At 38.5% G+C, this 16,542-nt stretch overlaps 1 protein-coding gene across 1 annotated transcript in view; it reads left to right on the top strand.

The window, feature by feature from the left end:
• Nucleotides 1-874: 874 nt before the first annotated feature.
• The window catches only part of BUB1B (BUB1 mitotic checkpoint serine/threonine kinase B), a 57,570-nt gene continuing 41,902 nt past the window's right edge, over nt 875-16,542 (top strand). Inside the window, exons 1-5 of the mRNA XM_060147060.1 lie at nt 875-1,067; nt 3,582-3,728; nt 10,401-10,460; nt 10,821-10,965; nt 14,980-15,176. Of these exons, the coding sequence (XP_060003043.1) occupies nt 1,033-1,067; nt 3,582-3,728; nt 10,401-10,460; nt 10,821-10,965; nt 14,980-15,176 (584 nt within the window). The 5' untranslated portion in view covers nt 875-1,032. The remainder of the gene's footprint in view (nt 1,068-3,581; nt 3,729-10,400; nt 10,461-10,820; nt 10,966-14,979; nt 15,177-16,542) is intronic.

Genomic DNA, 16,542 nt, shown 5'->3' on the forward strand with positions numbered 1-16,542 from the left:
GTTTTAAGCTGCTAAGTTTATGGTAGTTTGTTAGAGCAGCATTAGAAGATGGAGTACACCCCCTCCCTCAGAGATTCATAGTGTGCTTTAGCTATTAAGGGTCTAGAGAGCCTTTCAGGACTCCAGTGTAGCTGGGCTTGTTCAGCTTCCCAGCTACATCTGAGGCTACCATAGTTTCTTCCTTAGGAAATCAGAACAGTGGAGGTTGGTCTGCTGAAGGGGAAAAGAGGTAAAACCTAGGGAGCTGTGGAATAGCTGCATTTTCTGTCTGGGACTGTGCAGCAGAGAAAGCAACGCAATATCACCGCATGATAGACGAGGAAAATCAAAGGTCAGAGAGATTATGTGGCTTGCCTAAGGTTGCACATTTGGTACGATTCTTACAGAACTAGAATCCGGCTTTTCTCAGTTCAAGCGTGGGGCAGGAAACAGCTGGGTCAGAGCCGCCCTAAGAGCTCAGAACATGTGTGAGACTTGGGGCAGAGGGGTGGTCATAGCCTGGCCAGCCACCCCAGAAAAATGTCAGGCCAAGCGCAAGCACTCAAAGATATCTCACTACGCTCATGACATCAGAGAATCCTGGTGCTTAAAATGTCCCTCGCTAGGCTCAAAGATTAGCTCTAGAGCCTGGACGCAGAGAGCACCTAGAGAGAATTTACACCGCCTAACTCTGCAGCACCTGGACAGCCACAGTCCCCCGGAAACTACCACTCCCACTATGCACGGCGACAGCGTGGACTAAACCTGGGATAAACTACAACTCCCAGAATTCCTTGGGTGGGAGGCGCGAGCGCGGAGGAGCGGAGGGGCGTAGCACGTTGTCGGCGCGGGACCGTTAAATTTGAAACTTGGCGGCCGGACCTGAGGGCTTGAGGTGGCTGCTTCGCGAGGGAGTCAGGTGCGTCGTTTTTTCGGGAGCGCCCTCCGGTCGCTTCAGTACGTCGAAGGGCAGGTTGCAGAAGGACGCCCAGGCGGTCTGCGGCCCTGAAGAAAGGCCCTCGGCAGGACGAGGCCCTGAGCCGGGAATGCAGGATGGCGGCGATGCAGAAGGAAAGGGGTGCTCCGAGGTAGGTACCGGAGAAGGGCGGCCGGGAGCTGGGCCTGCGAGCTCCGAGGGTGCCTGGCAGGTGACAGAGGCTTCGCTCAGAGCAGCCCAGGAGAGCACCGGCACGGTCAGGAGAAGAGCAGGCTCGGCCGGATCCTCCTCCCTGCTGGAGTCGGACGCAAGCGGTGGACGTGAAAGCGCAGAGCACCGACCTCAGTGGGGTGAGGGCGCGTGAGAATCATGCTGCATCCAGCTTCAAAGCCAAGGAGGCTGTGGGACGCCAGGGGTCCAAAGAGCTTGGAATTTGTCGTGTGTTCTGTGTTGGTATCTCAGCCCAGACGTTTGCTAGCTCTTTGACCTTGGACACGTCTTAATATGGAAAACGCTGCTGCTAACGCTACCATGCCGGGTTCTGGGAGAATTCAGAGTAGCTGTAAAGTAACTTGCCTCCAAGTAAGTGCTCAGCACACGGTAGGTGCTAGCATTAAGCTAGTAGCACAGTTAGAAATCGAAAAAGCCCTTGTCTGCATGCTGGCTGCTCTTCCTTATTTATACATATATAAGCTCTTACTCCTACCCTCCTGAAGCTTAAGTTCTGGGGTGGGATGAGGGTAGGGGCAACAGACAATAGACAAGATAAATAAGCTAAAAGTTAGATGGTGGTCGGTACTAAATAAATAAAACATTTGGGGGGTGCAATTTTCGATAGTTTTGAACAGAGGGCCTCACTGAGAAGGTGTCATTTGGGTCAAGACTTGAAGGAAACTCAAGAGCTAGTCCAGCGTAGATCTGGGGGCGGGGAAGTACAAAGGCTGGTGGGTGAGAGTTGTGGGAGGGAGGTGCACTGGGCCAGTATTTGGAGCAGAATGAACCAGAGTAAAAGGAAGCGAGGTAAAAAAGGTGAGGATGCAGGCATTGTAAGGACTTGGCTTTTACTCTGTAGTTGAAAGTTATTGGAAGGTTTTGAGCAGAGGAGAGACATGATCTGACATGTGTTTAAATGGGATCACTTTGGCTGCAGTGTTGGAAAGACTAAAGGTAGAAAAGGGTGGAAGCAGGGAGACCGGTTTAGAGGTTATTGAAATATTCCAGGCAAGAGAAGATGGTGGCCTGAGCCAGGCTGGAGACAGTGGAGATGGTGAGAAGAGATTAATTTCTGGATATGTTTTGAAGGTAGAACCTACAGGACTCGCTGAGTGACTGGCGGGGTGGGTGGTGGGTGAGTGGAGTGTCAAGGTTAGCATTAAGAATTTTGACTTGAGCAACTGGAAAAATGAAATTGCCATTTATTTGAGATGAGGGAAGGACCAGGTCTTTGAGGAGGCAAGAGGAGGAGGAGGAGGGATGGAGGAAGCAATCCAGCTCAGTTTTGGATACTATTTAATAGAGATAATGGGCTTCCCTGGTGGCGCAGTGGTTGAGAATCTGCCTGCCGATGCAGGGGACACGGGTTCGTGCCCCGGTCCGGGAAGATCCCACATGCTGCGGAGTGGCTGGGCCCGTGAGCCGTGGCCTGCACATCCGGAGCCTGTGCTCCGCAACGGGAGAGACCACAGCAGTGAGAGGCCCGCGTACCACAAAAAAAAAAAAAAAAAAAAAAAAAAAGTAGAGATAGTTTAATTGCTATTTTAAAAGCAGGAGAAGAAATTTAGATGAACTTAGGAAATATTTATTCAGTGCTAACTAGTGTTAGATCCTATATTAGAGCATGAGAAAATAAAAATAAATGACATGGCCCTTACATTTACAGGATTCACACAAAATAGTTAAAAAGATATGAGTAGTTACAACCTAAATTATTATTAATCACTTACAGTTTACTTTCTTGAAGGAAGTTTTCAGCTCTCATCTAGACTGAGGTCTCACATAACTTTCACTTTGTTTTGAAGAATAGTGCCTATCTGTTTTAAACCCAGAAATAGTGTCTCTCAGCCAGAAGTAAGCTTCTCTTTGACCATTGCAGAGCTCTGAAGTTCAGAGTACATACCCTTTGTAGTGATTACCTCCAAAAACCTTTTGGGGATTCCCCCCATAGAATTGGTAGAATTGGGGTAGCCATTTGTGACCAGTAAACTGTATTTTTGTCTGTTTCTGCTCTTGGCTACCCGTATACATAAACTTCAGTTTTAAGTCATCAGTTGAAACATGGGGTGTTAGTCTGATAAACACGTTGCTAATTTTAAATTAAACTAGATGATGCATTCAGTTGTAGGCATCGAACTGCTTTTTGTCTACTTTGCCAAATTTATAATACTTTTTTCCCTTTTTTCTTCCTGCCATAAACTTTCTTCTTATAATATTGTTCACAATACCCTAGCCATGTTCTCTCCTCCATTAGGCAATAGTACAGCCGTAAACTTGGCAACCAGGTCACAGAAAGGCTCAGAAGCTTAGGAGTATAATAACACTACTAATGTGCCAACCCACTATATTCAACCCAAAGATCATGATCACTTTTCTGAAAACATTTACAATAATCTAGTGTTATAATAACTCAGTGTTGGTATGAGATTTACTTTTGTTTCCCTCTTCGCAGTGAAGTCATGTCCTTGGAGGGAGATGAATGGGAGCTGAGTAAAGAAAATGTCCAACCTTTAAGGCAGGGGCGGATCATGTCCACACTTCAGGGAGCACTGGCACAGCAAGAATCTGCCTGTAACACTACTCTTCAGCAACAGAAACGGTATGTAGAATGGTTGGGGCTCAACCTGTCATCATTTATCCCCAGTTTGGTAGGTAATGTGGGTGTGGACCTGTGCAGTATGGCATGAGGAGTACTAAACTACTCTTCAAAAGCTGGTAGGATGAGACTCTGTTCCTCTCCTGCTTTCTCATCACACAACAGCTATCTAAAGATCTCCTCAAGTGCACTTAAGAACAAGAGCTATGGGATTTCATTTCATTGTGGAGCAGCCAAACTCTTGTATCAATAGAAATATTTCTCAAACAGGGGGAACTGATAAGTAAAGCAAGTATCATTTTACAATATTTCACAAAAGTATTATGTCATTCTGGATCCCTAAACAGAATGAACTCTTTGAGAGTAATCAGTTAATGAAATTGCTTCTTTGGATTCTGAATACTGAGGGAGAGTGAATCTGCTATCTTTTATGTGTACTCAATTATTAACTTTCTAGGAAGGTATTTTCGAGAATGTGCCAGAAAGAAATAGTGGTCTCCAAAGAAAATGTAAACCTCAGAGAAACTGAATTTAACAAACTCAGGATAATGAAAAGCTGAAAAATACCACTACATTATTCAAATGGACCTATGGAACTTGCTCTCCTCTGACAAATGTTTTGATAAATATACTTTTTTCAAAAAAGTAAAGTATCAGTTTCTACCTTCAATCTCGTGACAAAATTCTGATATTATAGGCAAATTATCATTTTTTATACATACTTTATTTATTAATTTTTTGGACGTGCCACGTGGCATGCGGTATGTTAGTTCCCGGACCAGGGATCCACCCCACAACCCCTGCAGTGTAAGCGCGGAGTCTTAACCACAGGATGGCCAGGGAAGTCCCCAAATTATCATAACTTTGATAGAATGTGATGAATATCCTTGTTCATCTCTTTGGATCTGTAAAAGCATTGAATTTTATGGCTTTGTTTCGCAGATGGTGTTCTATTCTTAAAGCTTCTTGGTTCTGTGACGTTGTGCTAGTTTTTCCACGTCACTAACTACTCTTCCTTTTTTCTTGTTGGCTTCCTACTGCATTTTATCTAAGTCTCTGTTCTTTGTCCTCCGTTCTCATTCCATATTCAAATTTTCCAGGATTGTTTAACTACTATTTACATCTCTTACTTGCCTTCTATTGATAAATGTCTTTTTATCTACCTGTAACATATAATTAGATAAATGTTTCACTAATATATTAAATACTGAATCTTTTCTCTCATAAATGACCTATCTTTTTCTACTCCATTTTGATTAATGGTACCAAAACTCATCTGAATGATCTTACCTCACTGCCCTCTCACTCTAATTTTATTTAGTCAATTACTAAGGATTTGTGGTTTTAAATTTTTATTTATTTATTTATTTTTTGCGGTACGCGGGCCTCTCACTGTTGTGGCCTCTCCCGTTGTGGAGCACAGGCTCCGGACGCACAGGCTCAGCGGCTATGGCTCACTCACGCAGCTGCTCCACAGCATGTGAGATCTTCTCGGACCAGGGCACGAACCCGTGTCCCCTGCATCGGCAGGCGGACTCCCAACCACTGCGCCACCAGGGAAGCCCATGTGATTTTTATTTTTAAAGTATAATTTACATGCAGTGAAATGCTCAGATTTTTAGTTAGTTTTAAGACATTTCAAGACACAGAACATTTTTATTACCTCAGAAAGTTTTCTCATGCCCCTTCCCAGTCAATCTTCCTCTCCCTCATGAAGCAACCAGTGATTAGATTTCTATCACCGTAGGTTATTTTTGTTTATTCTAAAAATTTTATATAAATGGAATCCTACAGTTCTTTCAGTATGTTTTTTAGCCTTTTTCATGTTGCATGTATCAGTAGATTTTTTCCTTTTTATTACTGAGTAGTATTCCATTTGTTTATCCATTCAGTTGATGGACAAGTAGATTCTTTCCAATTATGTGCTTTATGAATAAAGCTGCCATGGGCATTCTTGCATAAGGCTTTCTGTGGACATAGATTTTCATTTCTCTCGGAATAGAATTGCTAGGTCATAGAATAAATGTATGTTTAATATTTTAAGAAACTGCTGGTTTTCCAAGGAGGTTGTAACATTTTACACTCCTATCAGCCATGTATGAGAATTTATTTGCTCCAAATCCACTCCCATATTTGATGGGGTCATTTATTTTCATTTTAACCATTCTGGTGGGTGTATAATAGTATCTCATTATGGTTTTGCTTCCCATCTCCCAGGTGACTAATGATGGTGAGCACTTTTTCACTTGCTTGTTGGCCTTTTATATATCTTCTTTTGTGGTGCATTTGTTTAGATATTTGGCCTAGTTTTAAAATTGGATTGCAGGAGTTCTTTATATAGTCTGTATACAAATCCCTTATCTAATATATGTGTTACAAATATTTTCTCCCAGTCCATGGCTATCTTATTTTCTTGGTGGTATTTTTTGACAAGCAAAAGTTTTTTGTTTTTGTTTTATTTTTGAATTTTATTTATACAGCAGGTTCTTATTAGTTATCCATTTCATACATATTAGTGTATATATGTCCATCCCAATCTCATCCCACCACCACTTTCCCCTTTGGTGTCCATACGTTTGTTCTCTACACCTGTGTCTCTATTTCTGCCTTGCAAACCGGTTCATCTGTACCATTTTACTAGGTTCCACATATATGTGTTAATATACGATATTTGTTTTTCTCTTTCTGACTTACTTCACTCTGTATGACAGTGTCTAGATCCATCCACGCCTCTACAAATGACCCAATTTTGTTCCTTTTTCTGGCTGAGTAATATTCCATTGTATATATGTACCACATCTTCTTTATCCATTCGTCTGTTGATGGGCATTTAGGTTGCTATCATGACCTGACTATTGTAAATAGTGCTGCAATGAACATTGGGGTGCATGTGTCTTTTTGAATTATGGTTTTCTCTGGGTATATGCCCAGTAGTGGGATTGCTGGGTCATATGGTAGTTCTATTTTTAGTTTTTTAAGGAACCTCCATACTGTTCTCCATAGTGGCTGGATCAATTTACATTCCTACCAACAGTGCAGGAGGGTTCCCTTTTCTCCACACCCTCTCTAGCATTTACTGTTTGTAGATTTTCTGATGATGCCCATTCTGACTGGTGTGAGGTGATACCTCATTGTAGTTTTGATCTGCATTTCTCTAATAATTAGTGATGTTGAGCAGCTTTTCATGTACTTCTTGGCCATCTGTATATCTTCTTTGGAGAAATGTCTATTTAGGTCTTCTGCCCATTTTTGGATTGTGTTGTTTGTTTTTTTAATATTGAGTGGCATGAGCTGTTTATATATTTGGGGGATTAATCCTTTGTCTGTTGATTCGTTTGCAAATATTTTTTCCCATTCTGAGGGTTGTCTTTTCATCTTGTTTGTAGTTTCCTTTGCTTTGCAAAAGCTTTTAAGTTTCATTAGGTCCCATTTGTTTATTTTTGTTTTTATTTCCATTACTCTAGGAGGTGGATCAAAAAAGATCTTGCTGTGATTTATGTCAAAAGAGTGTTCTTCCTATGTTTTCCTCTAAGAGTTTTATAGTGTCCAGTCTTACATTTAGGTCTCTAATCCATTTTGAGTTTATTTTTGTGTATGGTGTTAGGGAGTATTCTAATTTCATTCTTTTACCTGTAGCTGTCCACTTTTCCCAGCACCACTTATTGAAGAGACTGTCTTTTCCCCATTGTATATTCTTTTGCCCATTGTGCTTCCTTTGTCATAGATTAGTTGACCATAGGTGCGTGGGTTTATCTCTGGGCTTTCTATCCTGTTCCATTGATCTATATTTCTGTTTTTGTGTCAGTAACATATGACAGGCAGAAGTTTTTAATTTTTTTTTTTTTTTTTTTGGCTGCATTTGGTCTTTGTTGCTGCACGCGGACTTTCTCTAGTTGCGGAGAGCGGGGACTACTCTTCGTTGAGATGCGTGGGCTTCTCATTGCAGTGGCCTCTCTTGTTGCGGAGCACGGGCTCTAGGCGCGCAGGCTCAGTAGTTGTGGCTCGCGAGCTCTAGAGCACAGGCTCAGTAGTTGTGGCGCAGGGGCTTTGTTGCTCCGCAGCAAGTGGGATCTTCCCAGAGCAGAGCTCGAACTCGTGTCCCCTGCATTGGCAGGTGGATTCTTAACCACTGTGCCACCAGGGAAGTCCAGAAGTTTTTAATTTTGATGAAGTTTAATTAATTAGTTCTTTCTTTTAGTGCGTTTTGTATCTTCTCTAGGAAATCTTTTCCTGCCCCAAAGGTGCAAAGATATTCTCCTGTGATTTCTTCTAACTTTATTGTTTTAGCTTTTATGTTTAAATTTATCCTTGAGTATGGTGTGAGGTTGGAGTAAAAGGTCTTCTGCATCCACCCCCACCCCCACCCCCATGTGAATATCTAGTTGTTCTGCCTCCATTTGTTGAAGAAATTATTTTTTTCTTTCCCCATTGAATTGCTTTGGGGCTCTTGTCAAAAATCATTTGACTGTATATGTGTGGATCATTTCTGAGCTCTCTATTCTGTTCCGTTGATCTAATTGTCTTTCTTTTCACCAATTATATATTGTCTTGATTAGCTTTATATAGTAAAGACTAGAATCAGGTAGCGTGAGTTCTCCAACTCTTGTTCTTTTTCAAAATTGTTTTGGCTATTCTTGGTCCTTTGCCTTTCCAAATTTTAAAATCATCTTGTCAGTTTCTAGAAAAGAGACTGCTGGGATTTGGGTTAGATTGCATTGAATCCATAGATAAATTTGGAAGATTGCTGATTTTTATCAGTAGTGTACATAATTGTGTCACCTTAGCTACATAATTGTGTACCCTTTTCTAAGTTTTCCTTTTCTTATAGTGTTGTTACCACCCAGGGTTCTTGGACTCTTTAATCAATAGAAATTGATAAGGGGCCAGACCAGAAATTCAGGCAAGGCTTTATTGGGACTCGTGCTGCAGGGAGCAAATAACAGGTTCCCCTGAGCTGGGGCGAGCTGGTTTCTTAAATGGGGTGAGGATAGGAGTGGGTCCAAGTGTTGGGCCAGAGGGGTGACTTGGGTGATCTGCCCACCCCCTTGGTGGTGCTGTGTGCAGGGATCATTAGCAGTACTCTGCTTTTGTTCCTGAAACCTCAGAAGTGGTGGGTTTTGGGTCTTTTTGGATCTTGTTGTTCATAATTTGCCCCAACTGCAAATGTACCCAGTTATTTTTAGTCCCTTATAGTTTCTTTGTATTCTGTTGCACAAGGAGACTTTTGTCCAGGTGCCAGCACTGCGGCAAAGGGTCCCAGGTCCCAGCCTGTCTCAGTGTTACCTGATTAGTCTTTTTGAAATCTTTACTTACCATGTTCAAGATACTCTCCAATTGAAGAACCACTAGTGGCTTGAACAGGTAGAATCCAAACTCTTTAAATTTACATTTAAAGCATTCCCTTCTTACCTCTCCAGATACCTCCATTTATTCCCAATACTGACTTTATGTTATAGCTTAATTCCCTCTGGGTTAACTGTCCCCTTTTGACAATTTTATTCAATACTGATTTCCCTCTCTCTTGGAAAATTCCCTTTTTCTTTCAAATCTTATGGTTCCTTCAGAGTCTCACCTTCTAAGATTGCTTCTATGATACCTCCTTTTGACTTCATAAAGCCTTTACTATCCATTCTTGGCAATTGTAATATACTGCTCTGTATTATTAATTTTTCATTTATGTATTGTCTTTCTTATTAGGGCATAAATTCCTTTGTGTCAGGGACTATTCTTTATGTCAAACATAACCCGTTATACAGTTTTTTTTTTTCCTTTTTTTTTTTTTTGCCCTGGATGCACAGGCTCAGCGGCCATGGCTTGCGGGCCCAACCGCTCCGCAGCATGTGGGATCCTCCCAGACCGGGGCACGAACCCGAGTCCCCTGCATCAGCAGGCAGACCCTCAACCACTGTGCCACCAGGGAAGCCCCTTATACAGTTTTTATTGATTAAGCATTTATCTAAATTGTCATTTATTACCCAATACTTCCCCTCTATTCTAACTGGTCTGTCTTAACTTAGTCTTAGCCCTCTGCTTTCCCAGCTCTTTACAAAGTCATATTTTGCACTTTCTCTGAAGCATTCCTCCGATTTATATGTGGTTTAATTCTTCTCTGACTAATGTTACCCATGGAATTTTTCTTTAAGATTCTTATTTCTATATATATCTGTATGTGTGTGTGTTTAGTTTTTTTTCAGTGCTATCAGATACATATAAAATAATAGCTGTCATTTATTGAGTACTTACTATGTCTAAACACTACACTTAAGACTAGTCAACCTAATAAGATAGATAGTATTATTATCCCCATTTTATAGATGAGGAAACTGAAAACAGTTTAAATAGCTTTTCTAATGTTACTCAGCTAGTGATTACTGGAGCTGCATTGGAACCTAGGGAGTCTTGTTCCAGAGATTTAAACTGCTGTGTAATACTTCTTTTCTATATGTTGTCTTGGAATTTCTCTAATTTCTGTATATTTTATTTCTTCTGTTATATTATCAGACAGAATCCTGATTGTTTCTATTCTTTTTCTTTCTGTTTAATAAGCCCTCAAACTCCGGTGCAGTTATATAGGTTGATATTAAACACTTAATAATGAATAAAAATGAAGGTGATACTTATTCATTTGGCTTTTATCACTATTGCTTATGCTCACATTTTCTGTTTAAATTTCAGGGCATTTGAATCTGAAATTCGATTTTATGCTGGAAATGACCCTCTGGATGTTTGGGATAGGTGAGTCTTTTTATTTAACAAGGGCCATAGAAACTTAACAGGTGAGTCCTTATGGCCATGCATCTCAAACTGGATGTTTTGCAGACACAGATAAGCAAAATAATCATAGTGTATCTTCCTGAGGTGTGACTGTGAGCTATACCTGTCTATCACCATCCCCATTATTTCCCACAGGTATATGTTAGCAATATTTGGAAAAGTTTGAGGTATACAGGCTTAGGGCATGTCATTGAGGACCTCTAAATATACTGGTAAATATATCAGTATATTAGATATTTCTGCTTTAAAAAGTCCAGAATGGGTCTTGGAGCAAGATAATGTTAAACTTGAAAAATATTCTTTTCCTCTCTTCTCATTCAGGTATATTAACTGGACAGAGCAGAACTATCCTCAGGGTGGGAAGGAGAGTAATATGTCAACATTATTAGAAAGAGCTGTAGAAGCACTACAAGGAGAAAAACGATATTATAATGATCCTCGATTTCTTAGTCTCTGGCTTAAGCTGGTAAGTCTTTCTCAAGTGCCATCTGAGTTTAAAATATTAAACCAAGAGATTTTCTCTAGAGGTATCTTGTACACCAAAAAACTGAGCTGTTCAGTAGATACTAAACATTTAATAAATATTCAATATTTGTTAAATTGTTTCTACTTTAGAGGTGGATTTTACTATAAGGTTTTTTTATCCCTTTAAAAGTGATCATAAGGCCTGTCTTATTTCTCTGTAGGAGTGGGTTATTTATTGATTTTAAACATCATTGGGCCATGCAACTGTACTGGGGGAGGATGTGTAGGAGCCAACACATGGCAGTAGTACGATTGTTTGGGGAAACGCTTTTGTAGGTGATTCTGGTATCCCTTTCTCCCAGCTTTTGAATCTTCACCATAAAAAAAAGTGATGTTTATTTTTCATCTGTCTTTGGGTTTCTTTCACCTAGTATGTTGCTACAATTAAAAATATTGACCTGACCACTTTGTACTATCTTACTTGACATGTAGTTCTTTTAAGAACACTCTTAAGGATTTTTTTATGAAAATGTCTTTGTAAAAATTATGGCCAGGGTTTCTTAGACATTAATTTCATTGCTTTTATCCTAAAAGAGATTAGAAAAAAAGCAAGTGATAAATATTTAGAATAGAATTTTAGATGATAGAATTAGATATTGGATAAAAAAATTTTAAGTAAAATATATTTAAAAATTAAAAATACATTTTTAAAAATTAAAAATTTATTAAAAATAAGTAATTAGATAATTCTAAATAACAGAATATTTACAACCATTGTAATATGTTAAAATACTAACACTGGAAATTAATAAGATTTCTGGCTAAAATATATCCCTTGGGGAGGACTTAACTTAAACTTCAAATAGTTACTAATACAGGAAGTTAGGTGAATCCTGAAGATATCATTATCTTGATTTCTGCAGGACATTTGACATATCTTGGCATCCTTATACAAGTTGGTGAAATTACCTTAGGGATAGTAGTTGGAATTTATAACAAAGGATGGCACACAAAGAATTCTAAACAGATTTGTTAGTATGGAGACTGTGGTTTCTGGTGGTATACTAATGGATTTTGTTCTTCATTCTATTCTATATAATATTCTTATGTGTGATTTATTAGAAGGTTGAACTAAATAAACCTCTAAAGTGACTTTTAATCCCAGGTTTCTATGACTATATTTAGTTGGAGCTATTAAAAGTAACAATTGGAATAATTTCTCTGTTCACTTGTGTTAACCTGGTGCTTGGACTGAAAAGCAGTGATTATCATAGAGTAAAAGATATAGTCTAAACCAGTACTCCTGAAAGAATGGTCTGTAGACTGTTCAAGATAAGTACAAAAATTGAGAGTAAGCATTTAGAAATTTTGTTAACAGTTTAGCATTGGCACAACATCTAAGCACATCCTCATTTTTCTGGTAACTTCTCTTTTTATTGTATTTTTAAAAAATATCAGTCAGTACCTTGATTTCAATGTGGTGAAACCTTGAACGGGGAACCCAACTGATCCTGACTCAAAAAACTGTAAGACAGTAAACTTGAATTGTTTTATGCTACTAAATTAGTGGTAATTTATGATACACCAATAGATGAATGCAATGGAAAAAAAAAATCAGCAATGGAATGGAAACTTTTAAACACACACACACACACACACACACACACACACACACACACACACACACACACACACACACACACACACACACACACACACACACACACACACACACACACACACACAACTGTCTCCTTCACCACAGGTAATCTGAGAAGGACTGGTCTAGATAACCGTCAAATTCAAATTATCAGCCCTAGAGTGATCAGCAGTAATTTAAACTTTGCACCTGGAAAATAAGGTCCATATGAAACTATTTTGCTGTCTTTCTTAGTCAAGAGGAGTAAAGGTGGGTTTCTCACACTACTCTTTTGATTTGCAGAAAGATTTCTGCAGTCAGAGGGTTTTTTTGTTTTTTTTTAAATTTATTTTATTTTTTTATTTTTGGCTGTGTTGGGTCTTCATTGCTGCATGCCGGCTTTCTCTACTTGCGGCCAGCGGGGGCTACTCTTCGTTGCAGCGCTCTGGCTTCTCATTGTGATGGCTTCTCTTGCTGTGGAGCACGGGCTCTAGGCGCGTGGGCTTCAGTAGTTGTGGCACGCAGGCTCAGTAGTTGTGGCACACGGGCTTAGTTGCTCTGCGGCATGTGGGATCTTCCCAGACCAGGGCTCAAACCCGTGTCTCCTTCATTGGCCACCAGGAAAGCCCCAGTTATTTTTATAAAGGATAACTACAATCTAGCTAAGGAAAACTTTGTTCTTAGAAAATATCCAGTATTTTTAGTTAAAAGTGTAAAATTGTTTTAATTTGGCTTTTTAAGGTTACCAAAAAGGTATGTTTAACTTTTGAATCTATTAATCTCACCATCTTATCCTTTTATTGATATTTATGTTATTTCTTAAGTGATCTCATTCAGCAGTCTGGAATAACCTGATATGTACTGGCTATCCCATGCTGTACCACAGCTATTCAGAAAGCCGTTAACGAAGTGCAGTCAATTTTAAGCTTTATTTATGTAGTAATAGATATCGAGGACTGGATCTTATACTGATAACGCATTGAGAATTATAACTTTGCTTGAAACACCATCACATATGGGAAAACATCTCTAATTCGGATAAGCAGAAAAACTGCATTTACTAAATTACTGCAAAATTAAAGTATAAAATACTAATTGTTTTTGTCAAAGATATAAATGGAGCATTTCATTTTTTCAGGCTTTTTCTACCAGACTCTGGGTAGGGACCTGAATATAGTAGATAGCAATGTTTTCTGCCTTCGTGGAGTTTACTTTTTTGAGGAAGACAGATGGTAAATGAACAGGAGAAAATGTTATCCTCCGCAGTAGTGAAAGAACTCCTAACTAGAACACTGAAATGCTACTTTCTATATGAAAGGAGAAACTTTTAAAAATAAGTATTATCTGTGAAATTATATTTGGGAATAACTGCTAACATTTTAAATTTGTAAAACCGTCTTAGAAAGCAATTTACTTTTTAACATAGTTCTACTTATAGGAATTTAAGGGAATAATGTAAATTGTGAAAGGCAGTATGCTTAAGGATATTTATTATACAATTATTTATATTAGGCAAAATTAGAAGTGGTTTATCAAAAAAATAGGGGAATAATTAAATGATGGAAGATCTACTAGATGGAACATTTTTCACCCATTTAAAAATAATAATGAAGAGTAAGTAGCCGCATGGAAAAATGAATGATGCACTATCAAATGGAATAAAAACATTTAATTATGATTAAAACTGTAAAATGACAAAAATCCTTTTATCCTGGGTAAAATGATATATGTTCCTTTTTTTCCCTAAGGGAAAAACAAAGACTGAAGAAAATACATAAAACTGTTAGTGGTGTGGGATTTTTAGTGATCCCTCTCTCCTCCCCTTCTTGCTACTAGAATTATCTACATTGTAACTGGTCTTATAAGGTCCCTTCTAAAATATAGATTTGACCATGTCATTTCTTTGCTTATAGCTCTCCTACCCCGACACATATAACATTGACTATCAAGTATATTTAAAATTGATTAGCTTGACTTTCAAGACTGTTCAGACCTTTTTTTCCCAAACTCCTGTCTTGCCTACACCCCTACAAATTTCTAGTCTTTAGTGTCTTTGCTTATGCTATTTTCTCTGCCTAGAATGCCCTTCGTTTTCCATTGTCTACCTTATGTAAGTCTATTCTTCCTTAAGTGCCACACTCAAATGTCATACCTTCTTAAAGTCTTTCCTCCCTATCTCTTTTTCTTACAAATTAATCTCTTTTGTCTGTGTTTTAGGTCCTCCCAATATATTCCTTATAACATTGTATTATAATAGATATATTTTTTTCAGTGCAGAAACTACATATAGTATCTCCAGTGATTGTTTGGCACATAATAGACACTCAGTAAGTGAAGAGAAATTGGTTAACTGCTAACGCTTTTCATTTGTTACAGGGGCATTTATGCAATGAACCTTTGGATATGTACAGTTATTTACATAACCAAGGAATTGGCATTTCACTTGCTCAATTCTATATCTCATGGGCTGAAGAATATGAAGCTAGAGAAAACTTTAAGAGAGCAGATGTGATATTTCAGGAAGGGATTCAACAGAAGGCTGAACCACTGGAAAGACTGCAGTCCCAGCACCGGTAAACTGCTTCCCTGGAGCTTGTCTTAACTCGTTAAAACTAATAACAGTCGTTTTGCATCTGAATAAAGTGCTCTCTATGGATTGGCAAGTTAACTTCATTACTATTCAGTTTTTTAAAAGACATATTTAAATATTTTCCATTTAACATTCTGTAAAATGTACTCTTTGGTGTACAGTTCTATACATTTTCACAAGTGAGTAGAGACATGTAACCATTACCATAATCAAGATATAGAATAATTTCATCACTCCATAGAATTCCCTCACGTTATCCCTTTGTTGTCAACACCTACGCACAATCCCAACCTCTAGCAACCACTGATGTGTTCTCCAGCCCTATAGTTTTGCCTTTTCCATAATGTCATATAAATGGAATCATACAGTATATAGTCTTGATTCTGGCTGCTTTCATTTAGCACAATGCATTTGAGTTGTAAGAGTTCTTTATATATGCTGAATACAAGCCTTTTGTCAGATGAGTGATTTGTAAGTCTTTTCTCCTAGCTTAAGTCTGGGAGTGTTTTTTATAGACCAAAGTTTTTAATTTTGAAGAAGTTTAACTTACAATTATTTCTTGTATGGATCGTGCTTTTGGTATATCTAAGAATTCCATCTAGCTGAAGGTCACAGAGGTCACTCCTATGTTTTTATCCTGAAGTTTTATAGTTTACTTTTTACATTTAAATCTGTGATCCATTTTGAGTTAATTTTTGTAGAAGGTATCAAGGCTGTTTTTTTTTTTAAGGCTGTTTTTTTTTTTATTTTGCATATGAGCCTCCATTTATTCCTGTGCCACTTGTTGAAAAGACTTTCTCCATTGAATTACCTTTGCATCTTTGTCAAAAAGCAAGTGATCATATTTGTATAGGTTTATCTCTGTTACTCTGTTTTGTTCTGTTGATCTCTGTGTCTGTCATTGGTATATATCACACTATCTAGATTGCTGGAGTTTTATAGTAAGTCTGGAAATCAGGTAATATGAGTCTTCTAACTGTTCTTTCTAAGTCTTCTAGTTCCTTTGACTCTGTGTATAAATTCTAGAATCAGCTTCCTGGGATTTTGATGAATATTGTGCATGAACAAGGTATATTTCTCCATTTATTTAGATCTTTGATTTCTCTTAGTGGGCTTTGGTAGTTTTTGTCTTTCAAGGAATTGGTCCATTTCATCCAAGTGATGAGTTTATGGACATAGAATTGTTCATAGTATTCCTTTATTATCCTTTTAATGTCTGTAGGTTATGTAGTAACCCCCCTTCTTTCATTTTTCATATTGATAATCCTGATATTGGTCTTCTCTTTTTCCTGTCAGTCTGGGTAGAAGTTTATTGATTTCTCTTGATCTTTTTAGGGAATCAGCTTTTG

Source organism: Lagenorhynchus albirostris, chromosome 1 (assembly GCF_949774975.1).
Source record: "Lagenorhynchus albirostris chromosome 1, mLagAlb1.1, whole genome shotgun sequence".
NCBI classification, from domain to species: Eukaryota; Metazoa; Chordata; class Mammalia; order Artiodactyla; family Delphinidae; genus Lagenorhynchus; species Lagenorhynchus albirostris.